The sequence below is a fragment of the Sinohyriopsis cumingii genome, chromosome 16 (genome assembly GCF_028554795.1).
Source record: "Sinohyriopsis cumingii isolate HCF-2022 chromosome 16, ASM2855479v2, whole genome shotgun sequence".
Classification (NCBI taxonomy): Eukaryota; Metazoa; Mollusca; class Bivalvia; order Unionida; family Unionidae; genus Sinohyriopsis; species Sinohyriopsis cumingii.
Genome location: NC_142976.1, coordinates 98,666,135 through 98,693,749, shown reverse-complemented (window position 1 = coordinate 98,693,749; position 27,615 = coordinate 98,666,135). Strand labels below are relative to the sequence as shown.

The window sequence follows — 27,615 nt, the reverse complement described above, 5'->3', positions numbered from 1 at the left end:
TTGAATGGTTCAGTGAGTAGGTTGTTGTGGATGACTCTGCACTCAAAGTTCTCGTACAGGGACCTGATGACGTTGACAAGTTTCTGGGGGATGCCATAGTGTCGTAGGATCTTCCACAGAGAGGCTCGGTGCAGGCTGTCGAAGGCCTTCTCAAAGTCCACAAAGACCACATAAAGGGATCCATTCCACTCATGGGATTGCTCAAGGATCTGTCTCAGAACGAAGATGCGGTCGATGCAGGATTTGCCCTTCCTAAAGCCTGCCTGTTCCTGGCGTAGAATGCCGTCCACAGCTGTTTTGATGCGTTGGAGAATGATGCGACTGAAAATCTTACTGGAGATGGATAGTAAGGTGATTCCTCGCCAGTTGTTGCAGTTCCCCAGATCTCCTTTCTTGGGAAGTTTGACGATGACTCCTGTTTTCCAGTCATTCGGTGTTTCTTCACTATCCCAAATCTTTTGGAGACTGGCAAAGAAGCTGCAGTGTCGTTGTGTCTTCTGCCTTCAGCATCTCGGGGCATACTCCATCATCGCCAGGTGCCTTCCCATTCTTCAGCTTGTGGATGGCCTGCTTGGCCTCCTCAACAGTGATGTCGCAGTTGATGTCAAGGTCCTCCTCTGCTTCAGGAATGTCAGCGAGTACTGGTGGGTCTGGGCGATTCAGTATGGACTCAAAGTGTTGCTTCCATCTCTTCAGCTTCTCCTCCTCCACTGTGACATGAGTTCCATCTTCATCTCTCACTGGAAGTTCGTGGTGCTGACCGTAGTCGCCCTTCAGTTTCTTGGTGTTCTGGTACACCGTCTTCATGTCTTTCTGCTCTGCTGCTGCCTCCGTCTCCTTTGCCAGTCTCTCTGTGTATTCTCTCCTGTCTCTCCTTGCTGATTTCTTCACCTCCTTGTCTTTTCCTCTATACTCCTTCGAAATTCTCTCTTTCAGTCTTGGTGACTTGGCGTCCAAAAGTCTCTTCTTAATCTGTCTTCTCTTGCCTATGCGAGTCCACGTCTCTCCTGATATCCACTCTGTCTTCTTACTATTCCTATAACCTAAAACTACTTCTCCTGCTTCCTTCATTGCTCTGTTGAAATTGTCGATGGTCAGCGCTGTCTCATCTTCTAGAACACTAACCTATTCCTTAGGGCCAGCCTAAACTCTTCCTTCACTTTTGGATCTTTCAGCTTGGCCACATCGAAGCGCTGATTCCTGGAGACCCCTATCCTAATTTTCCTAAGCTTCAAAGTCACCTTGGCCACCAGAAAACTATGGTCGCTGCCGATGTCAGCGTGCCGCATCACTCGCTCGTCCTGCAGGGAATGTTTCCATCGGCCGTTGATGATGATGTGGTCGATCTGGTTCTGAGTTCTGCCGTCTGGTGATGTCCATGTGAGCTTGTGAATGTCCTTGTGCTCGAACAGGGTCCCTCCTATGACCAAGTCATTCTCTTCACAAAAGTTGACCAGTCTTTCCCCGTTGTCGGTCATCACACCTACTCCATGGCGCCCCATGGTCCTCTCTCTGTCTTTATTGTCGCAGCCGACCCTAGCGTTGAAGTCGCCAAGTAGCAACAGCACGTCATGTCGAGGGACGTCCTCTAAAACGGCCTGAAGAGCGTCGTAGAAGGTGTCTTTGTCCTCTTCTTCCGCGTCGTCTATTGGTGCATAGGCCACAACAACAGACAGCTTGGCGTACTTGGAGTTCATCCTGACGTACAGTAGGCGCTCGTTCACTGGCTTCCACTGTATAACAGTATTGGTCTTGTTCTTGCTGATAATGACGGCAACCCCTTCCCGGTGGCCATTGTCCTTCCTTCCGGACCAGATGATGACTTCTCCGGAGTTCAACTTTTGCTTGCCGGCACCAGTCCATCGTGCTTCTGTTACACCCATGAGGGTCAAGTTCTAGTGATTCAACTCGCTCACTGCTTGTGCCAGTTTTCCAGTCTGGTTGAACGTTCGCACGTTCCAGCATCCAACTCTGATCCATGCTTTTGGCGTCAGGAGTTCCGCTATCGGGATAGGGACTTCCTTGCGGTTTTGTTCTCCATCCGTCATAGAGCCAGTTGCCTGGTCTGCTTCGCTATCAGCGGGTAATTATATAATAAAAGATAAATTAGAATGAGAACAGTTCGGTTAAAAAATACTACAAGGAATTTTATTACTGAAAGGATTTAGCTTTTTAACCGTTTAAATTGTGTAGGCAGTTGCTAATATGTAAACTGAGACAACTCCAATTCTGTCCAAATTTGTATAAACGATGTCAACTCAGACAACTCCAGTTTTGTCCGAATTTGTATAAACGATGTTTACTGAGACAACTCCACCTTTGTCCAAATTTGTATAAACGATATAAACTGCTCTCTTGAATCTGTAAAGTTAAGCCATTTGACAATGTTGATCCCACGCTGTTGAGGTGTATGCAAATTAGCTTAAATATGTCAGATCAGATGATGGACTGAAACACATTTACTCTATGTATCTGACACCTTTGTATTTAATTGGTTAACCTCGACAGGGTATTTATCTCTGTTATTTGCTATATGTCTCATTCATTTTATCCAGTTTTTAACGTACTCTGCATTTTGCTGGTGTTTTTGGGGGGTGGGGGTGGGTTCTTCGGGGTTGGTTGGTTGCATGTTAGTTATGATATCTGTATTTAATAGATCATTTACACAAAAGTTTGATTGTGAAATCATCAAATGTTTAAGAAAAAAGTAATAAGCTGTCGGTCTTCTAAATCAAACCTCTTTTTAAAATGTACAACATTTACAGCTTTTGTGCTTTGTATTTCGTCTTTAAATACCATAATTGTACATACCACTTTTCCAACTCCATTCACCGTCGAGTGATTTCAAGCCATTCCCTGGATTGACTGCGCCAATAATTTACAGTTAATTCAATAGTTTCACTAATGGATTTGAGAAATAGAGATTTTACCATTTAAACATCAATAGTTAACACTTTTAATTCAATAGTTAATCTAATACGCTTGGCGTTTTTAATTTGGTGTTGTCGTATCGCCTATAATAGCGAGTTGGTGTGTGTGTGTGTGTGTGTGTGTGTGTGATTTAGATTTATAAAGTAGCTGTAGCAATTTTTAAGTCATATCACTACGATGTCTGCAGTGTGGCAGTTCATAGTGATGTCTTGCACTGAGTCATCATGCCGCGGACATCTAGCACGATGTCCCACACAGTCACATTAAACCGACACCAGGTCGACTAGTCCTCACACTCACCTTTTAATGCTGAGCGACTAGCGAGCTGTTAGTACCATTTTTATAAATCTTTGGTATGACTCGTCTGTGATTCGAACCCACGACCTCCCGCATCCGAGGCGGACGCTATAATCATTAGAGCACCTGAGCGGTCTGAATGAGTTGGCGTAAAATAAAATGTACTGCGCAAGTAAATATGACTGTTTTTAATTCCATAGTTCCACTAAAGCGCTAGCGACAAAAATATGATAATATTCTAAATTGCCTCCTCATTGCTTAAGACAAATTTAACCGTGTTTTGTACAGACTTATTTGCTTTGTTAACATGTACAAAACTGTTATCTGATCAGGGACTTAAATTTAAATTCTATCAAGATGATAACATTTTGAGAAGTTAGAGATGGTGGACGAAACAGACACCTTTCTATCAGATTACACACATATATCAGTTATGCTTTAAACTTCATATCACCTTCAATATATATGTCGACTATACGAAAGGTATCTGTGAGCGTGTATACGTCGTTCACTGTATTAGAAAATTGTATCTCCTTTTTTTTCGTGTACAAAGCTCTACGGCCTGAATTAATGACAACGTTACCAGGAAGAATTAGTTAATAGTGTGTACATCGGGTGCAATCGATTACAATGCAACTTCGGTTTATCATACTTTTCCAGATTTTGAGTCGAACTGTTTACCACAGGGATTTTTGGCAGTAAAACAAGTTTAAATAGAATTACATATATGAGCCATTGGCCAAAAGATTTATCACAAAGGAGTGGAATTGTGACATATTATTTACTAATGTACTGCATGACCCCTCCCGTCCACTTTTATATATCGCACGCAATTTTATTTGATGATAACCCCACCCAAAAGGAAATCAGCTAAATGAATGATGTTGATCCATCCATGACGACTTATTTTCAAAGTATTAGTTTCATGACGAAGGGATGGTAGCGCCACACTGAGATGAGACCATATTTTATTTTGTCTGGAATCAGGACTGATTTAAAGTGATGGTATCAGGAAAGGATGAATGTGTTTGATATTTTATTATATTACGGACTTCTGTGACATCCAGTGAGTCATATCTGTACTATTATTCACAGAAGCCATAAAGGTATTCCAAATATTACGGCAGGCCGCCTTGTAATGGGGTAAGTCATGTGTATAAGTCCTTATTTTAATCGGGTTGTCTTGTGTGAAATAATGGGTTAGAATCAGCAAAAGAACTCAAATTAAAGAAATTGATTTGCAGTTTAATGAATAAAATATCCACTCATCAAAATGGCACCTATGTTTGGGGTGGTGGGTCTTTTTAACGTCATTTTTAACAGGTTATTGGCCATATTTTGACGAGGAAATAGAAATTATGTATCCTTCAAAAGGACTTGTTGATGCCGCCATCTTAGTCTCGGCTAAGCGAGTATCAAACCCGCGACCATTCTATTGGGATTCCGACGCTCTACCAACTGACAACTTCGGTAGGATCTATGGTCATACTCGCGATATAAAGGGAACAGTGTTTTACTGAGTTACCGGGTACTTTATATCAAGGGGAACACTTTACATGGAATATTAGGAACCACATTATTGAAAGACAATGTGAATTCATTTTTTTGTTGTTGCCTGTATCAATTTTAAAATATATATATATATATATATATATATATATATATATATATATATATATATATATATATATATATATATATATATATAGATAGATAGATAGATAGATAGATAGATAGATAGATAGATAATATTTGTTTAAAGTTAGGGAGATGGGAGGGATCCCGTTTTTCAGGGTTTTAATTTGTGGCTTGTAACAATTACACAATGCACAAAAATACATGCATTTAGTACACGGAAGTTTGTACACGTCTGACCTTGCAAATAAATCGTATAAATTCTTACTATTAAATATGTGTTTCAGTTTTTATCAAATACACGAGGCATATTTCATTGGATGAATTGATAGAACTGCAAACAATATAGCAATTTTTCAGCTTTATACAATCCACTCTTAAGAGACAAGGAGGAATGTCGATTTCAAGAAAGAATTGTTGCCCGTACGGGTGTTACGTTAAGTTGTTGTTTTTGGTTTGCCATTTTTCAGCGCATGGTAGGTTAATAATAGCGGTCAGTATATCTGGTTGAGAATAACCCTGGAAAACCCTGTTAAGAACCACAGATCCAAGCAACAGACAATCTTTCTCACATACCCTCGTTGGCTGAGACAGAGACTCGAACCTAGGCTGAGATGGCAATGATCGGTAAATGGGAGCGCTTTAGACCACTCTGACACCCAGGACCCCCGTTATGTTAAGCGCTTTTTATGGTAGGGGAGGGATGTACCTGAGTCATTGTTAATTATTAACAAAAAAGCTCACCCTAATTATGAAAACAGGTATACTTAATTTCCGCCGCAGGAAAAAATGCTACAGAAACAATTTCCGGTACGTATTGTATTTTCGGTACTATGTGAAACGTATCGTATTATCATGTCTCCTGTGAGATGGAAATACAATTGGTTTAAATGAATGGAAGCACGTTGAAATGTGTGAATGTGTGTGTGTGTCTGTGTGTGTGTGTGATTTGGATTTTAAACGTAGCTTTAAAAATGTGTCAGTCATATCGCTACGATGTCTGCAGTGTGACAGTTTATAGTGATGTCTAGCACTGGGGCATCATGCCGCAGACATGTAGCATAATGTCCCACCCAGTCACATTATCCTGATACCAGGCCAACCAGTCCTAACCCTCACCTCTTAATGCTGAGCGCCAAGCGAGGCAGCTGTTAGTACCATTTTTGTAAGTCTTTGGTATGACTCGGCCGGGGATTGAACCCACGACCTCTCGCATCCGAGGCGAACGCTCTAACCACTAGGCCACTGGAGCGGTCACTGTGAATTAAATCATCTTGTTTAACATAGTTTCTGATGGTCAGCTTGTAAATAAATCACAGATTGCAAGAAAGACTTGTACTTGTTAGTACTGAAAATTAGTATAATCTATGTGAGAACACCAAATTCTCCCATTTCTTGAACATAATGGAACGAGAATTTACATGGATTTGTTTGTGTTGGACATTAAAGAATTAATATGGACTTTCTTGAATATTACCCCTATGTATTTGTGGGGAGTTGGGGTGGGGGCTAGCTGGGATTTCAGTCGTTGTTGTCTCACAAAATCGCTCTTTCTCTCTCTCTCTCTCTCTCTCTCTCTCTCTCTCTCTCTCTCTCTCTCTCTCTCTCACACACACACACACACACACACACGTAGCTTTAAAACATCCCACTTGATCCCACTTAATGATAGCTGTAGGACTGGTGGTGGTGGTATGTTTGTGTGTTTGTGTGGGTGGGTGGGGGATGGGTTATCTGCTCAGATCTGTACGCCTATAAACAACTTTAAATAGTCATTAGATAAGAGCTTGGTAACTCACCAGCAATGACTGTAAAGATTTTTTTGGTACCAGTCTTCACCTGTACCGTTTCACATATTGTCCTGCCTCGGAGTTCTTTGAAAACATGTTGTTTATTAATGTCCTTTGTTGATCTTACTGTATGTAATCGTTTCAGGACTGAGTAACTTCCTAAAAGGTGATATGGCTGGGATGCCTGGAATATTTCCAAGTACAAAAGTGTCTATTTGTTCCAGTGATAATAGATTTTGATAAACCAATGCGGTCACTTGTCAAGGGACAAACAAATTAAAAAAGCCAAGTAGAATAGACAATACAAGTGTCAGATTTCATTCTATTACATAAGACATATGTAAATATCGTCATACAATATTATTATTTTTGTGTGAAAAAGATATAATCTACAACGCATTTGCAGGCAAAGCAGATCGCCCGCCCTGTTCAACCTCGACGACATTATATAGCAAATAAGCAATGGTATATATGTTGAAACTGCAAAATTTGATTTTATGACATATCGCAGCACCCTTACCTACTGTTTGCATTTAAATTCTAGTATTTTTGGAAACAGGACACATAAGGCTTGAATTGCGTCAGGGTTAAAGTATACTTTGCGATAAGAAATGTGCGTCTCTGTCCTTGTTGAAGATATTATGTCGCCTTTACATACATTGGTTAAGTCAATAATGTATAAGCATTCACTGACCCATGCAGACAAAGTTGTGAAAAGTTAGTTAATACTTGTAATGCACACCGGGTTTTACCCAGCTGAATAGTCAGCAGTAATTATGGCACAGGAGTATTTTTTTCTTTAATTTGCATACATTTGGCATATGCCACGCTTAAAGCTGACAGATTTCAGTTTGTAGCAGACATGCTTAAGTCACAGAAACTTTATTTGGTCTAAAGCTGACGTAACTAGCGATAAAATATATTCGTACGCGGCATCCCTTTTATAACACTGTTCACGTGAGATGTTCAAGTGACTCGCACTATAAAGCGAGGGCGACTTATAATAAGGTAATTTCCAATAAGGCTGTCCCGAGTGTGCTTCAAAACACGTAAATAGATCATTTAATGCTGCAAAATCTCACTGGAATTGGTTATCGTGGACTACAAATGAAACCAAAGTGAAGCCTGAAATTGGTCATCGTGGGCCAGAAACGAAACTAAAATTAAATCGCATTGGAATTAATTATCGCGGGCCATGAGCTAAACTGTAGAGAAATTGCATTGGAATTTGCTATCGTTGGTCAGGAACTAAACTAAAAAAAAAAAATCACAGCGGACTTAGATATCGTGCGGGGGGTGGGGGGTGGGGGCTAAACTAAAGTGAAATAAATTGAGTAGCAGAGATAAAACAAATGTGGCAGTTGAACATGATCCACCAAAACGCCTGCGTTATAAGAGTCTCATCGCTATACTAAGGGGATTTATTATGAGGGACCAATGTGATTAATAGTTAACAATCAAAGCTGAATACCATATCTCACCCGCTGTCTGACCTAGGAAGTACGATATAAAGACCTGTTGTATGAAGTCAGGTACAAAGACTCGTCGTATGATATCAGGTTTAAAGACTTGTTCTATGTCAGGTACAAAGACTCGTCGTATGATATCAGGTTTAAAGACTTGTTCTATGTCAGGTATTAAGACTTGTCGTATGACGTTAGGTTTAAAGACTAGTCTTATGAAGTCAGGTATCAATACTTGTATCTAGTCAGGTATAAAGACTTATTTTATGTCAGGTATAAAGACTTGTCGTATTACGTCAGGTATCAATACTTGTATGTAGTCAAGTATAAAGACTTGTTCTATGTCAGGTATAAAGACTTTTTGTCGTATGACGTTAGGTATGAAAACTTGTCCTATGAAGTATAAAGACTTTTAGAAAGGTTGATAACACTCCCTTTATCTTATAAAAAGTAGACACATACACATGAATTTATTCATATAATCCGCAAGAAACAAGAAAGAAAAAAGTGTTACGCGGTAGTCTTTGGGTCGTTTGAGTAAAATGCACACAGTAATCAACATAGCTGGTTGCTTCACCTGATCATAACTGACCTTTGACATTGCTGATGTTTCATTGACAAATACAATTTATACGACAAATACAGTAGTTTTGAGTTATAATAACACTGGTGCATATACTTAAAATTTGACACATGAAATTGCTAAGGATATTTAATTCATAAATCTATGCTCGGATTTAATTTCTGGCCATTACATCAACTTCAGAAAATATACAGTAATATGAAACTAATTCCATGACAGGGAATGTAGCCGACGATAAATATCATTTTCTGGGATTTAGCTTAATTAACATGCATATTTTTACATTTATACTTAGCTTAACTTTAGTGAACTCAAATTTTTCTTCCTCTAATGACTTTGCGTTTTGAAGGTTTCGAATGACACTGGGTTATTTTTAGATTATAATATGAGAGAATGCAGCTCTAACTAGCTAATTTGAAATCGTAACAGTTGTTAAAATACAGGTAGAATGAAGTCTTATATGTTAGCATAACAGCAAAGTGTTTTGTTAATCTTGGCACGATTAATTTTATAGCACACTGTTTTCCTGGTTAAAAATCCCAACCATTATGGTAGCATGCAAGGTCAAATTGCAGAGGGGAAATGGCCAGCACAAATTCTGAGCAAAAAGATTTATTAGTTTTAAAACATCAAATTTACGAGTATAACAAAACATTACAACTATAAGAGAAAAGGGGATTATTTATTTATCTTTTCTTCTTTCTTTCATTTTGTCTGTCTGTCTTTCTTTTTCTCTGTTGCTAGTTGAGACTTGGATCGTTATCCAGTAAACTGGTTTTCATGTGACAATACCCACTTCATGTTTATATAGAAAATGATTGTACCATACACAATTCTTCGTCGGCAGCGGTCACATAAACATTATGTGCCCGTTTAACAGGATCAGCAATGTTGTAAGTTATGTTGCAGATAAAGAATCTTTTGAAAGCTTATCCTAGCTGTAAGTGAAAAAAAAAATAGAGACATTGTTTTATTGATGGAATTTCAGTCCTTTAACAGTCTTGAGTTTGGAACGCTCATTACTAAGATTAGCACCTGACTATTTGGTGCGGAATTGAAAGCACATGTTTCAAACATATGCAGGTCCAGAAAATGCCGTGGCTCATATCCTTTCCTCTACACAGAAGCTGACATCCAGGTTTCATCTATACTGATAAATATAGGTTTAATCATGAACACTCACAAATTTTAAATTATTGAATTTTTAATATCTTGGTGTTTGCATAGGTTTACTATGGGAACTGAATTAGTACCGTGAGTCCTAGACGACTTGCAGGTTGTTAGAGGCAAATAATGGTGGCAGGAGCCGCGGCGGCTCATTGGTTAGGGCACCACATTCATTATACGGGAGAATGTTGTGCTCCTGATGGTTCCACCAACAGCTTTTGCAGTTTAGTTTGTTGGTTGATTGGTTGCTTGGTTGACTGGATGGTTGACTAGTTTTAATAGCACTTTCGTTAAGTCATACATACTTTTTAATGAGGACGTAGTGTAATTAGAAGTCAGACATTTTATAATTAGGTCGTACTGTAATTAGAATTCATACATACTTTATAATGAAGGCACACTCTAATTAGAAGTCAGACACACATTATAATGAAGGCGTAGTATAATTAGAAGTCTGAAATACGTTTTAATGAGGTCATACTGTAATTAGAAGTCGGACTTACTTTATAATGAGGTCATACTGTAACTAGAAATCATACCTACTTTATCACGAGGGCGTAGTTTAATTAGAAGTCAGACATACTTTATAATGAGGTCAAACTGTAATTAGAAGTCAGTCATTTTATAATGAGGTCGTACTTTATAATGAGGGCATATTCTAATTAGAAGTCAGGCATACTTTATAATGAGGTCATACTGTAATTAGAAGGCAGACACACTTTATAATGAAGGCGTGGTGTAATTAGAAGTCTGACATACTTTATAATGAGGTCATACTGTAATTAGAAGTGTGACATACTTTATATTGAGGTCATAATGTAACTAGAAATCAGACCTACTTTATCATGAGGGCGTAGTTTAATTAGAAGCCAGACATACTTTATAATGAGGTCATACTGTAATTAGAAGTCAGACAGTTTAGACAATAATGTATCTTCTTAATATACTCAACGCTGGAATAGAATTGTTGCACAATGTGAAACAAGTATTTTACTTTGTGCAGACTAATACAAAGAACACTGAATGTAGGTAAGTGGAATATAAAAAGTTATATATCAATAATGGATACAAGGCGGACAAGTAAATGAGGAAATGAGCAACACAACTATAAATAAATAATGGAATAAACAACTTCTTGCCTTCTGTATGTGTCACTCAAGTACACTCGATTCCACTTCATGGCACTACACTTTAGTATACTACACGCTACCACAATAGTAAAACATTACACTATGTGCATTAAAGTACAAATTATGGTGACGTTAATGTAGTGTTGACACAAGCTACTGAACTGGCACAAATTGGAGTGGAAAATGCATGTGCGAATGGGGGGGGGGGGAGGGAGTCTGGTTGCATAGCCGACGCAAACCGTCCTCCATCTGCCCAAGAAATGACCAGAATTTTTCTTAGAGTGAGTTTGATTTACCATAAGGTCGTTAAAATTATGCACTGGAATGGCGTACGAAGCAAGAGCTTCCAGGGACTTAGAAGCCCAAGGCTTCCACTGGGGGCGGGGGGGGGGGGAGGGTCCGTCCACAGATGCCTCTTCAACTTGTTTACGTTCCTCCGAACCACACTAAACAATATTTCTGGATCCGCTTATGGTTTGCAAATGAATGTTTCAATTCCAAATCTCTAGCAGACTGGACTTTGCAGTCCCGTTCGTGTTAATTGTAGAGCATATAATAAATGTCACATGCAGGTATACTATCAGCTGTCTGAATTTTCTTTGCAGGTGTCACACAAAGAGTAAGATCTATGTAGGGTTTTACTGTCCATCGGACCATTGGTAACCAAAATGGTCACATTTGTAACCAATGGGAACAGCGGAGACTGTAGAGGTTGTAGACTAGTAACTTGAAGATGACCAGTACGGATCTGATCGATACAGCGAAGAATGGTCTGTACAAGGAGACTCTTGCATTGATACAATCGGGATTCCCTATTAATGCATGTGATAAGGATAACGGCACACCACTGTACTGGAGCTCGTGTCGAGGATTTGTACAAATAAGTCAACTGCTCATAAAAGCTGGCTGTGACATCAACGCCTGCGTTACGTGGGGATCGACACCTCTTCATGCGGCAGCAGACCGAGGACATGAAGATTGTGTACTTCTTCTAGTACAGAGGTAAATATAGCAGGGCAATACAATAAAATAATGCATGTGCACTGAAACTCATACATGCCAATGCCGTGGATTTAGTCTGCAACATTTTATTTATTTATATGCATCAGAGACGCAGAACACAATTTTAATTATGGTTGGGCCAAGTCCACTTTCAGGTTCTTTACCTATAAAGGCACGTCTGAGTTCAAAGGAACCTCAGATAGCAGTAGGTGAGAAAAGAGCGCCACGAACCACTAGTATAATTTAAATTGGTAAAAGGCTTTTATGGGCATAATAAATAAAATAAAATTAATTGATTGATTTATTATTCAAACGTCGCAACTCCCAGTAACCCATAAACTTAGCTGGACCACTTTCATTGCAACTGTATTAAAAAACACAACACAAACTTGCACTACCCTTGCACTAGAACATAGCTGGACCTCTTCATCAACTAATTCATACAAACATAAAGCGCTCCCTCCCTATATTTCTAAAATATTTATAGATCTTATTACTGGCCTACTGTAACAAAATTACTCTTGAAACATAACCATTACTAAAAATGCTATAATTGTAGTACTTAAAAGTCATAGCCCCCCCCCCAAAAAAAACAAAAAAACTACCTAAAGGTTATTGCACAATATTTAAGATGGATAAAGGCGTAAATTCCAGTTTTTGGATAGGTTATATAAATACTCCATGAATTCAACATATAAGCAAGCATATTGATATCAAAAGGTAAAAGTCATTTGTGTAAAAGTTCACATTGATTGCATTGTGGTTAAAGCTAGTTTTGGTGCAAATCATCGTTGAAGTTTGTACAAAATGTTGATTTCCCTAGTTCAAACATTGAAAATGGGTCATGCAATGTTTCCGGAAAGATGCATTCGGTCATGAACATATTTAGATCAACAGAATCAACCTCGTAAGGAAGGTGACCAAAACCGTGCAGCATCAAGAAAGAATACATCACGTCTTTGATATAGACAAATACACAACTGTGCGTTCAGCTAAGGTTACGGCACAACATGAAGATCTCATAAACTTTACAAGGTGAATATAAAACGATTTGTCAGAAACAAAGATGTAATTTGTGTAGAACAAAGATTCAAAACAAAACGTGGTAACTCGGTATATAAAGTATTTTTTTTAAAAAATCAATGATTGAATGACACGATCGGAAATCAATCATAACTTTAATAGGATTAATCGAATGTAGCAAATTGTTGTAAATAAAAGTATCATTTGTAAATAGATGTTCTGTTGGCTTCTTGATATCGAAAAAAGATAATTTGTAAAGAGTGATTTGCTGTCTGGATTTATTATATAGTTAGATGTGAAATATAAAGACTTATTGGAGAAATCATTTTCATATTTTTATCCTATATTTCCACATGCGAAAAATATATCCTTATATTTCCACATGCGAAAAATATGTCCTTATATTTTCAAATGTGATAATATATTCTCAATTATGCGATGCGACGCTTGATATATGTGTATACAAACGTTTTACCAGCAACAACAAAAAACGACTCCTTATTGAGTTAGAGCACATAAATAGAAGCTGCCTACATGTCATTATTTTTGATAAAGTAATTTTACCAGACGCCGTTCGCGTATCTATTAAGTTACCTTTTCTTACTTCCATGAAAACAACGACAAACCATATGTTATGCATTGCTGAATCGGACTTACATGGTTTTGAAATAGGGTCAAAAAGTTTACAAACTAATAAAAATGTAATTTACTGCAAGTCAGCCTAATCCTACCATTTTCTTAAGTCATGTATATTTATATGAGTAGGCTTTGAAAGTACTAATGCAGTATTTAAGCTACATATAATATGACATTGAAAGTAAGGTTGCTTATACAAAGACCAAGAAATTGTGGGAACACGTTAAATTGAAAAAAATTAAGCATAATATTTTGAATTAAAAGAATGGTTAACTGAACAATCTACATACATATTACACAAACAATGAATAAAAGAGTTCCCAACCGAAAAGCCTATGTTACTAACGTGGATAACCGGTGGCAAGCAGACAGTTTTAATATGCAAATATTTCAAACTTACAAAAATGGATATACAAGCACACCTTGACAGTGAGAGATGTTTGTTTTTCAAAATACACATGGTTTCAGAGTGTAATCATAAAAAGGAAGATTACATACACGAGGCATTCAAACAACGAAAGCCTGAGCATATACAGTTTGATAATGAAAAGAGTTTAAAACAAAAGGGTTGCTAAAAATGGAAAACATTTCAGCCTACTCTGATAAAATGCACCAGTAGTAGAAAGGTTTAACAGAGGACTCAAACCAAGACGTGGAAGTATTTCAAACAACAAAATAACACCCACCGGACATCAATAATCAAGACTCACTTGATGCGAGTGAATAAAACAGTAGGTCAGAATTACGGATCAGCCTATTCAGTTACTTCAAACCAATTCATATGGAACGCCAAAATTCAAAATTGGAAAAATAGTTAAGTTTTCAAAATACAATATAATTTGTGTAAGGAGCTAAATTCATAACATCAGCTAGGAAATATTCTATCAGGTTATGCTAAATCATTTCGTTGTTTACATATATTGGAAGACGCAAATGAATTTGATGCTAAGGACATGTTTTACGAGCAAGATTTATCATGGTATAACAAAGGGATGACGTATAATAAGTCGAAAAGATTTTGAAGTCCAAAAGATGAAAGGAGAAAAGTTTGTACTCGCGACATGGAAAGGACACATTTAACACCATACTCTATGCATAGTAATTCCTGTTTACATCAAATGAGTCATAAAGGACGGGTGTATCCCCTTTAGATGCACCCCTCACTCTTAAGTATCTCAATAGAATGGAGTCACACATATATATCCTCAGGGATGTATAATGATACATCCAATGAAAACCCCATGCATACATGCATATTAAGAAGCTTACTAAAACTCAACTTTTTACAAAATATTTCTAAATGCTTACTCTCCACAAGTTTACATTTTTTTCACATCGACCCCCCCCCCACACCAAACGTTATCGTTAGTGAAATGTAACAACAATGATAAATATTAATTGTGTTTAAATTGTTAAACATATCTTTCCACTTATAATGTAATGTACATCGTTTGCTGGACTTGACCTTGTCTAAAATTTAATTATTTTCTGCTTGACATGCTTGACTTTTTTCTTTGCTTTTATTCCTTTTAAATAAAAAAACTAATGATAGCTTAATTATTCTCTATGTGTATGAACTTATTAACAGAATTATTATTCAAGTAAATATGTTGATTTGGGTCAGAATTTAGAAGATTCCACAGGTAAATTTTATAGGCTATTGTGTTTTAAGTAAACAAGGCTCATTAGATCATTCTAGAAAGTTATGTTCCATTACGTAATGGTTATTTTTTTTAGAAAATGCTAATTTGTGACCTGGGGTCAATATATTTTCTTGTGACTGTGATGATTTTGCCAGTCATGCTTTAACATCTAGCACTTTAAGTTGTATTATGTTGTGGCCAGTTTGGGCTGAATTTTATTTCTTCAAATGATTGATTTCAAGTGATTATTTTCTCTGGAAATACAAAAGTGCTCTGATAAAATTCCTGGACAAAGACATTCATTTGAACTTATACTGAATTCAATCCTGGAATAATATTACTGTGATGCAACAAGAGACTGTTGACACATCAGTACTTCGCAGTCCATAATGGACACGTCATCGCCTTCAATGTTGGATCCCTTCGGGACTTGAACTGACTTTTATTCAGAAACTGTTATTACTAGGACTTGTGTCTTTAATTCTTGGGTTATTTGTTTGGACTTTATTCGCAATACCGTGAGTTCTGTTTTCTCATATTTCACTTTGTATTTTGGGAAATAGATTGTTTGTAACATTTTACAAAGCTTGTTGTCTTCACTCTTTTCTGCTACTTATTTTAAGAGCATATATATGTAGAGAGAGAGAGAGAGAGAGAGAGAGAGAGAGAGAGAGAGAGAGAGAGAGAGATAGAGAGAGAGAGAGAGAGAGACTGTCCATATGAAGACACAATATGTGTTTTTGTGTAGACATTCACCATACTTCTGATATCCTGGTATGCCCCGGGATAAGGGGCCTCGTATTTAGGATGGTCATTTATCCGGTTTTTAACTGGACAGTTCGTGCTACACTTGGTCTGTCCCCTTCTTAACGTGATCGCTATTGCATGTGTGCAAAGGACTGTCCAGTGTTCTTGAGTTCCTTTAGAGGCCACCATACTCATAGTTAATAATAATACACCTTGTGGCACCCCTTAACTGGATTTGAGTGAATATCCACTATACAACACTTACCATATTTATCCGATGATAAATCCATATTGGCCTCCATTTGTTCAAACCTTTCCAATATATATTTGCTAAGGATATCCATGACTAGTAATAAGCCCAGCCTCTACTTTCTGACAACTTTATTAGGCTGGCCACCAGGTCTTATCATGGGAGAAATAATGTCGTGTGCTTTAGATGGGGTACGGATTGCATATACATTTAAATCTCAAGACAAGGGCACGTTATATTTTTCACGAGGATGTGCCAAACTGTGTAATGCAGTTTGCACCATAACTGACTTTGCAGAGCATTTGTTGCAATTATCATTCCAACCGCCCCATCTAATTCATTACCTTATTTACATGTTGCTATGAACTGACAAATGTTGGAGTTGAATTAATGTTAAAAAAATATCAATAAACGTCAGATATAAATGTCAACATTCGTCCATGCCAGTAGTCATCTTAAAGAAATATGGATTTTAAAAGTTAAATTTCAAGTCAGTGAGCGTCACAATGGAGAACCTTGAGCATGCGTTAAAAAAGGCAATGAAACAGCTGAGTTGGAAAATTCTCCCTCTTCCATTTCTCCAAGGTGTGTTATGTACTCGTTGACAAGTCGAATCCAACCACAAACAGCATAAACCCAGATCTATCGTTGCATAAAGCGCCAGTAGATCAGCGTCTGCTTTGTTCGTTCTACTTATTACTCCTAATAAACTGCATAAACTCAGATATACCAAAGCATTATGCGACGGTAGGTTTGGGATTTTGCAATTCGCAATTGGACTCGACCTGTATGCTGATATGTACATTATAGGTGCGGTAAAGTTTTAATAGGTAAAACATGATAGAAGTTATAAATGTCATCCATATTTCTAATAATGTATACATATTACCTGACATTTTTTAAAATACATTTCATGGCCACTTTTGTACTTTAATTGGCTTACAAAACCATGTTTGATAGATTTGGTAAAAACCACAGGAACCCGATAAATCGAAACGTGATAGGCATCCCTGTAATGATGCAAAAGATGACTTCATTAGACGTGTGATCAGCTTTTCTCACTCAAGCGACAGAGAAATCTAGATGTTTTGCTATCCTTACTTTTCTTATCTCAGTCTAGTCATCTCAGACCAGTCGTCTCAGTCAAGGTGATCATACATGAATTAAATCATTAGACGTATGATCGGCATGTCTGTAATCATACACAAATAACCTCATTAGATTTCACGCCATTATAAATTTCTTGTTATTGATTTTTAAAAATTTTGGCGCCTTTCGGAATTGTACTATTATCTGACACAAGCTTGATTGTACGAGTACGCTAAATCAGCTTGAGATAGACACCTTTTTGTGACTTCTTCTCTATTTTTAAACGGCATTTATCTGATTATATTCGCATGCGATTACATGAATTCTTAATTTTTTAAAAATATTCATTTTAAAGTTTCTTGGACCTGCCCTTTTTTTTTTTTTTTTTTTTTTTTTTTTACGGAAACTTTGCACGATTGAGGAAAACGACTCAGGTAAACAAAGTAAATTTGTATGCGTATCCAGACGACTATGAATTATACCATTATTTGGAACTGTTTGATAATTTTTCTAGACCTTTCGTCTGTATTTCTAATTGCTCGTCGGTTTGAAATACAGTATAAGTGAAAATTCATATTTGGGTTTACTTTTGTGACTTTTGCGGTTGAGGCGAAACTTTAACTGCGGAGGAATTATGGGAGTAGAGTAATTCAAGCCACCATGTGCCGAAATAACAAAATTAAATAAATGATTAAACTGACACAATTTTACAAATTATAACTTCAGATTGAGTTAGTAAACATATACCAGATTTTAATAAGTCAAATACTTCTTGTGAATGAGATTTTACATTTGAAATATTTAACAGACATGGCTGGAATTTTATGCCGGAATTTTGACATTTTCATTGTCTCGGTCTGGAGCTTTGTTATTTTCTTTACATTAGATAAGTGTTTGATCATGCGCAAATATGCTTTAAAAGTATATATATGCTACAAATATTCGTCATTATTAAATGGTTAATTGTCACATTTATAACTGCAGTGGTGCTGAGGTAAACAGACAAAATAAACGAGGGGACACACCTCTACATTTGGCCAGTTACCGTGGCCATAGCAACATTGTCAGGACGCTCATAGATTGGGGTGCTGATTGCAGTATAAAGAACAACATGAGCAAAAAGCCGGATGAGGAAGCGGAATCTGGCGGACATCCTGAATTAGCCCGGCTGATTAATGCCAGTAAATTGACTTTCATTTTTACAGATTTAGAATTTTAACCTCATTATTTTAGTATTACATTTTACTGCATGAAAAAAATACAGGAAAATTAGGTAAAAATCAAACATGACTTGATACCTTTAAAATATTAAGTTCAGAATCAGCTTTTTTGAGAGAGTAATACCATTCCGTTAGTGTTTATGTCTGATAGGAAACCCGCTGACATTGATCTTTCATTGGCTCTATTAAAACCTGTGAAAAATGTTGAATACATTTAAACTTTCGAACATGTGAAAATTCTGGAAGAATCAACCTCCTGCATTAATTCTTATCTCTGATATTTTTCATTTATAATGTCATCTCGCGAAACCTAAATTCTTCGTTACGAAAAAATATATTCCATAATCAACTAAATGACCTTTCTAGTTTAATCAGCTTTAATTTGTGACAATAATTACATATATTAATTCACAAAATACTGTTAGGTTAAACTCATATTCCTTTATTCCGTAGTAATAGTTCTTTTTGTGTGTGTGTGTGTGGGGGGGGGCTATTTGATTTTTTAAAAGCTGCAATTGTTCTTTCTTAAAGTTCTTTTTCTAATTTATTTCCGCTTGATTTCATTTACTTTCCGGTGATTAGGCATGTTAAGGCCATCTACCTCCCTTAAGGAGTCCTCCATCATGACCAAGACAAGGAACGTATCTTATTTATAGTAATTTTGCATTTCGTGATAAGAACTATTCTTTCATTGCAGATATTTTATCGACTATGAACAATAAAATAACACTTACCTTTAACATACATACATAAATCTATACATGCAATAGATTACATACATTCCTACATGTATAAAAACATACATCATTATATATCATTATTAAATTAGGCTGTTTATATAACAGACATGAAATTATGAAATTGATATGTTTATGTAACAGACATGAAGTTACGAAACTTTACCTGTAACATGCATGAAAATTTGTAAACGTTTGAATTTATGCTGTTACGACGCATGCACGAGAATAAGAAATTGTGAGATTATACTGTTATGTAACATATATGAAAACACGAAATTATGCTGTTCAAATAATGACAGCTCCGGTGGCCTAGTGGTTAGAGCGTTCGCCTCGGATGCGGGAGGTCGTGAGTTCGATCCCCGGTTGAGTCATACCAAAGACTTACAAAAATGGTACAAACAGCTGCCTTGCTTGGCGCTCAGCATTAAGAGGTTAGTGTTAGGACTGGTCTGCCTGGTGTCAGGATGATGTGACTGGGTGGGACATCATGCTGCATGTCTGCGGCATGATGCCCCAGTGCTAGACAGATATCACTATAAACTGTCACATTGCAGACATCGTACGACTGAAAAATTGTTAAAGCTACGTTAAAAATACAAAGCACACACACACACACACACACACACACACACACACACACACACTCTGCTGGAGAACGATTGGGTCACGCATGATTAGGCCAACACAACCATTGTTCTGGGCTAAATGCTTACTATACATTTTATGTATGCGTCCACAATAAAAGACCACATTTAAAAAAACTAAAACGTGATAGCCAATATCATAAGCGATTTCTTATACAAGAAAAGGGACCATAAGAAGATGAAATCCTTTTCTTCATTTACTAAAAACGTTTGTAATTCGTACCAGGTTGTCAACTCGGTAAAACGATGATGGCAAACTTAAAATAGACACTGTTAAATCTGACAGCACTGTATTATGTCCAATTTGACTGACACAACTGACGTCTAAAAAAAATGCAAGTCATCTAACAAAGGAATATACTGTGTTAAACTCAACCGATGGAAAGAAACAGGGAAGGTGTGATTATTATGTACCACTACAAATGAAAGATATCCACTATCGTGAAAAAACACCATCTTGACAAGGTATCATTCCATGCGCCTATACTGATTCAAGCTTAGTACTCAAGTTCAGCGTGCACGTGACAGTAGTTCGTTGTGATCTGTTTATTGAGTAAATTTATATACATCATGAGAGTTTCATAGGACCAAAAATAGATAAATGGTAACGAAATTGGCAACAGGACATGCTGTATTCACTTCAGAATGTAATTCAATGACAGCTTAAATGACATAATTTCGTGACACATACATACATACATACATACATACACACACACACATACATACATACAGACAGACAGACATATATACATACATACATACATACATACAGACATTCAGACAGACATACAGACAGACAGACAGGCGTACATTCATACTAATCTAATTATGTTGCTAGATTTTCAAGTCTTATTTATATACAAAATCAATTTTTGCTTTAAAAATTTCATGCAAACAAAAAAAATCACGAATAAATTATAATCTAAAAGCACATGCAAATTTAAGATATACAGCTGTAACGATAAATACACATGTAGGAGACAGTTATACAAACAGAAAAATTAAATATACAAGAGAGCCAAGACTATGTACACATACGGAAAACACGTGCAAATGGAATATATATACATGTATGTATGTATGTATGTATGTATGTATAACGCAGAGTAATTAGGAGCAATTAACCTAATTATATTAGCGACAAAATCTAGAGTCACATTAAGAGGAGAAAAGACCGTGCACATGGCCTTCTATTTTAAAAAAAATGAACTTTTATTTGGTTTGCATTATTTTTAATCTGTCTGAAAAATGTAACAAGTGTTGAAAGGTCACCACGGTGAAATAGTTGGACTGACAACTTTTCATTGTAGCTACATGGTAAATTATAGTAGATTTTTGAAACAAATTGTATTATGGTAATAACATAGGTTACCAGAACATGACCCCTAAGCGGTCGCTGTCAGATCTTCATGTATAACAGCATAGATCTGATTTTAGTCAAATTGCTGAGAAGCGAGGAAATCTCAGCACGGGGGGGGGGGTGATACAGGAGTGTAGCGGATTATCACCCGTGGCTTTCGACGCTGTGTGTCCGTCATGCGTTGTCCATCGTTTCTTGTGTGTCAGTCAAAATCTTTTATTTTCAATTTCTTCTGAAACATGAATTATGTCGTTATAATGGTCATGCTGTCGGGTAAAGCGTACAAACATTTTACGTTTCAAGCAAATTTCATAAAGAACATTCTGGCCAAAAAAAGTTGTTTGAAAAAAAAATGTAAACAAATAATGCTGATCGGTCATCAAATAAATCCACTTTTGCTTATAGACAAAAAAAAAAACAAACAAAAGAATTCCTTGTCCAAAACCGCTCCACATAATTTTACCAAATTTACTTAGTTTGTTTTAACAAGTGATGATCTGCCTACACATATTGGCGCAATTGCTGCAAATATTAACAACCCCTTAACGCCTTCTTCTAAAAATAAAAACGCTCAAAAATGAAAGTTTGCAGGTCTATTAAATTTTACAAATAATGCCGATCCTCTATCAACCAGCTGCTGTTACTCAAATTACAGAAGCATTAAAAATTTCTTCTGAGAAACCATTCTAAAGAATTTTATGTTCCATCAGACAATCCCGTATGAAGACCTATTTATACAAATGACGTCATCAACTATGACCATTGCTACTGAAAATAGAGCATCTTTTAAATGACTTGTCAAAAGCTGCACAACACGACTTAATTTTACAGAAAGCATTTTGGTATGACGGACTTTTCAGGTTTTAAATTTTCTTGAATTTTTTTTTTTGTTGTTTTTTTGCTTTATATTTTTTTTTACAAATGATGCCTATCAGATATTTCCACTGTAACTAAAAACCTTCAACAATTTTGTCACATTTTAAAAAAGTTGTTGTTGTTGTAGGGTTTAACGCCATTTTTTCAGCACACGATAGGCTATACATGGCGGCCAGTATTAATGGTGGATGAAGAACCCGGGAAAACCCCGGAAAGAACCACCTACCCACGAGAAGCTACTGGCAAGCTTTCTCACGTACCCACATTAGCCGAATCTGAGACTCGAACCCACGTAGACAGAGGTGAGATAGCAGTGATCCGTAACGGAGAGCGCTTTAGATCACTTGGCCGCTCGGGGCCCCCACATTTTAAAAAAGCAGTTAGTGCATGAATCGTCCTTTAGAAGGTGATCATATTTGACGTGAATTATTATATTGTAATAATTTATTGTTATATAAGACAATATATGCAAAATTTCTAATGATAATTTGTTAACCTTCTTGTTTTGGAATGAATAGAATTATTCTTGTTTTAAAACATATCCACGCTCGTATAATGTTTTCTCGTGTTTGGTTTCCTTCTTTGAAATTGGTCGGCCAATTTACGATATATACATTAAAGAAGACAACTGGTTTTTGACATTTTGTATTTGAAAAGATCCCCTGTATTTCATGAAGTCTCCTGCATTTTTGAAACATTATTTTCTGAATTTTCCTTCCGTGGTTATTACGTGAATTTGACATCTATAAATCTTCTACAAAACAGCAAATATTTTTTAAATTGGAAAGATGCAGTTAATTGCAATTTAATGATAATATAATAGTTAATTGCAATTTAATAATAATATAATAGTTAATTGCAATTTAATAATAATATAATAGTTAATTGCAATTTAATAATAATTAATATAAAAGTTAATTGCAATTTCATATTTGATATAATAGTTAATTGCAGTTTAATAATATCTAATATAATAATTAATTGCAATTTAACAATATCAGATACAATATTTCTTTTCAGGACTGCAAAATATGACAAGACAAAATTCATTAGAACTGAGAAAACAAAATGCAGCAAATGTTGACATACCAGAACAAAATGGGTACACAAGGAAGATTCTGCCTACAAATGACTTGTCTGGAGCCAAAATAACTGGAGCAACGGTCAGAGGGGAAGATTTTATACGATACAACCAGAATATGTCTGCATTTGTTCGTAAACCCCAACCTCAGGAAAATGATAGCGATGGTGACATTTTCATAAAGCATGTGCAGAAAAGTGATCAAATTTTGGCAATGAGTGAGGAGGAAAATTATGACGATGTTGATGGACGACTGGGGATTAATGAAAATCAACATCAAATACCTCACCTCCATGTACAAAAAATTGACCGAGGGCATTCGAATTTTGTCTTTGATAGATATGAAATGCCAAATGGATGTAGAACTTCCGTGGCAGTTCAAGAAAGCGTGTATGCAAATGGAATGTCATATAAACCTTCTTCCTTAACGCAAAGATCAGGCTTGTCCCATGTGACACCTTCCATGTTTTCTGGGTCAGAAAGGTTTAATTCAGTGGAAGATTCTTATTGCTCATCAAGTTCTGGTTTGTCCTCACTATCTGGATACACTGTAAATCATTCCGTCGCATCATTACCTCAACCCTCATCGACTACCCGTGGATCAGTGAGTTGTATGGGCGACAACATATCGCGTCAAAATGATGCCTTGATTAATTTTGCTGAAACGCTTCAAATTAAATTGCTGGAAGCGAACCAGAAACTAGAGAAGAGTCAAAAGTTGAACGAGGAACTAACATCAAGACTCTTCTCCATGCAAGAAGACAACAAAAAGCACAAGGTCATTAATGCAACCTTGTACAATGAAAATGTGTCTCTTCAAGCTAGCCTCCAAGAGCACCTTAAGGCCAAAGAAACACTGGACCCAAGGTGTAAACAGCTATCGGATGAGTATCAAAGTTTGACAAAAACAACGCCTGAATCTAGCTTGTCGTCAAATGGTTTTTATATTGATGAAGCTTGGACTCATGAAAACTTCTTAACATTGTTACAGGGATCAGCGGCAGCTGGGGTAAATCTTTCTGAATCGGACAGTTTTACTAGTCGTTTGAAGAAACTTCTTGAGAGTCAGTGGCTGCAAAGAAAGAAACCAGTTCTATTGGATGTTCCTAATCGAGAGTGGGTTGTTGGTGAGGACTTTATTTTGTTAGATGACAAACCACTTAACCGCATTGGAGAAGGACAGAGAGATGAGTATTGTTCCCTTGTCTTCCGGATCCGACACCTGAAGATGGGCGAAACCCTAATACTCAAGGTAAACACCGACATTCCATCATTAATAGTCAAATATTCCCTCGAGTACTTTATCAAGTTCCTTGTCATCTTGTCATGAGTCACGTGAAGATCTTTCCAAGACGGGTCTTTCTATTTCTTCATGTTCCACTTGGTACTGTGATTCCTTTTGATGATGCCATTCATTATGCAATAATAAGGGTCTCTAATGAAGAGGCTGTCTTTTGTGATAGGAATAATGTACTCGACACATACTATGTATCTTGCAACAGCGCGATTTGTAACAGTAACCTAATCCCTCAAGAGGGAGTTCACTTTATTACGTTTTCTCGTTTGTCCGAGTGGCCTTCTCTCTTCAGTGATCGCATTTGTATTGTATACAAGGCCATTACTGTATACGTTTCTATTGAATATAAGTCTAACTGTCGTAGGCAAGCAGACTTCGAATGATGATTTGACCAAATAGAAGCTTAACTGAATTTTTCATTCATTAAAATACGATGAATTTTGATTACTAAGCACGTTTTCCCGAAGCAGAAGATTTTACACATTTCTTTATGTAAATGAAGACAGTAGATATGTCAACCGAAATTTACAATGTATTTGCCTTGAGGTAAACTGCGTATCACATTGTAGACAACAGCCACTTCCTTATTATTGCATTGACTGGTAACGTGGTGTTTTATTTCTCGACTGAAACTGCGTATCATATCTTAGACCGTTCCTTGCTATTTCTTTGACTGGTGAACTGATGTTTTATCGACTGAAACTTTGTAAGACATCTTAGACTAAGGCACTTCCTTGCTATTTCTCAAAATCTCAATGGTTATCTATTGTATCCATGGAAACTATTAATGTGTGGATTGCTTACAGCTATAAGTGCAATTATGAATATAGTTGGTTTATGCTTTCGTATTTTCTGTACCATTTAGGTTATATTCTGAAGAGACAACCGTCTTACAAGTTTGATGAAATGAAATTGTCATACCTTTAACTTACTTTCTTATAACAACTCCCGCCACCCCCTACATACCTAAATAATATTGTTTTGCCTTAAGAAAGATGTTTAAAGACTTGGAATATATATATATATATATATATATATATATATATATATATATATATATATATATATATATATATACACAAAGTTTCAGTCGGTAAAACATCAGTTGGAGGGAGCGTAACATCTATTTCCGTTCGACATGTCTTCGCATGTCATGTCCCGTCTTGTCCTGCTCTGGCCTGTCGCGTCTTGTCCTGGCCTGACCTGTTACGTTCTGTCCCGTTATCCCCTGGCCTGGCATGCTGTCACGATCTATCCCGTCTGGTCCTGACCTCGCTTGTTTCGTCTGTCACAAATTTTGTTTCCGCTCAACAACTTCTGAAAGACTTGATGGATAAAGATGAAATTTGGAATGACGCTTTGCGTATGGAAGGTCAAGGTCGATTTTTAATTTTTGTCAGCAAATATTTTACGCAGTCATAACCCCTGATTAAATACTAACTTTGCATTCATGTTTGTTCCACGCAAGACTTGTAAAGTATTTGATGGAATTAAAGTTTTACATGAAGAAGACACAATTCTATTTAAGTTTTTTTTTCCCCCATCTTCCCCTGTTCGAATTAGAACTTGGACTTTCAACTTTGTTGCCGCACGAGAACGACTTATTGAACTCCTAGATTGAAATGAAATTTATAATTAGAAAGATCTACGTCAAGTTCAGTTGTTACCTTCTTACGGCAAAATAATTTTATTTTTTTATATTTTTTAAAATATATTTTACTCAGTAATTATTTACTAGTCGAGTCGATACCAAGAAGAAACTTCAGTGGGTAGTGTAGAAATATTTTAAAGTTTTTACAGCTTTTATTGACATGCATACGTCATACGTATTTTTAATGTATATAGGTCTAGCCAATAATTTTTCTGCACTGATGAAAGAAAAAGAAAACAAAAACAGAGAGAGTGAGAGAGGTTTCATGTCATACCAGTTGATATGACATGGATTGACATTATATATTACGTACACTGTGACGTACATCAGGCTATGAACATGCATTTGAATAATAAAACATTTTTCTTACTTACTGTTGGAATAATGGCTCCCATTGTTCCCAAATCAACATAGATGCCTCTTTCTGTTCAGATTTGATTGCAATATATTTTCCAAATTATAGTGGTCTTGAAGACAAACTTTCAACCCATCTGCTCTAGGCATATCCACTTTTCGTTTTACATACGTAGATGTAGTATGTATATATATAAAAGACATTAAACCAAAGGTAACAAAATATAGAATTTTTATTTTCGCAATTTGCAAAAGATGCTAATTAATTCTAAATGGCTCTTTTGAATCCTTGGAATCGTTTATTGAAGTATTGGATTTCTTTGCAAGGATTTCAGGACTGAAACTTAATATTGCTAACGGTTTGAATATGAAACAAGAAGCATAGTGCAGAAACAAATCATCACAGGTTACGGTGGCTGACTGAATTTACGTCATTGGCATCAAGTTTTTGGTGAATTTTGATAGAATAGTAAAGATGAATTTGAATATAATATAAAACTGATTAAAAATGTCTTAATCTTCGGAAAAGTGATCCTTAACAACAGCTGGTAAGATAACAGTTATGAAAATTTTATTTATTGCAAAGCCTAATTATTTGTTCATCTCTTTACCAAATCTTCCACAAAATTTTATCCGAAAATACAACGAATTATTTTTCAACTTTTTATGGCAGTGAAAAGTGGAGAAAGTCAAAGGAGATGTTTTGCATTATACTGTTTCTAAAGGTGGCTTCACGATGATATACATCGATAAATTTATATTACTTTGAAAACGACCTGAATTCGTAGGGATCTTCTATCTAATAGAAAATTTGTCAGTTTATTTGAGTATGAAATATGTGAAATTAAATACCTGTTTGTATTAGGAGATGAAAATGTAATGCCATTATCCAGAAAGACAAAATGATTTTTGGCTTGGAAACTGTCAGTAGAGAAAAGAAAGATACCCCTGACAGGAGAAGATCTTGTGAAAACAAATTTATGGATGAATTCGCTTATAAGGG

The 27,615-nt window shown here is 36.4% G+C and overlaps 2 protein-coding genes across 5 annotated transcripts in view; one reads left to right on the top strand and one right to left on the bottom strand.

The window, feature by feature from the left end:
* The window catches only part of LOC149781049 (uncharacterized), an 89,620-nt gene that overhangs the window by 38,550 nt on the left and 23,455 nt on the right, over positions 1-27,615 (top strand). For 3 of the 4 annotated variants that reach the window (XM_089938181.1, XM_089938179.1, XM_089938180.1), the window contains 3 exons: positions 11,602-11,998; positions 18,371-18,567; positions 23,250-24,562. In XM_089938181.1, coding sequence (XP_089794307.1) covers positions 11,730-11,998; positions 18,371-18,567; positions 23,250-24,562 — 1,779 coding nt within the window. In that variant the 5' untranslated portion in view covers positions 11,602-11,729. Of the gene's footprint in view, positions 1-4,174; positions 4,372-11,601; positions 11,999-18,370; positions 18,568-23,249; positions 24,563-27,615 lie in introns of those variants that run through there. The other variant, XM_089938182.1, reaches the window with a different exon arrangement.
* Positions 1,113-1,883, bottom strand: LOC149781050 (protein CFDP2-like). The gene has a single exon (XM_089936269.1). The coding sequence runs from the start codon at positions 1,881-1,883 to the stop codon at positions 1,113-1,115; it is 771 nt and encodes a 256-aa protein (XP_089792395.1).

Bases quoted from the DNA above. Each gene is read 5' to 3' on its own strand.
- LOC149781050 (XM_089936269.1), bottom strand. From the start codon at position 1,883: ATGGGTGTAACAGAAGCACGATGGACTGGTGCCGGCAAGCAAAAGTTG.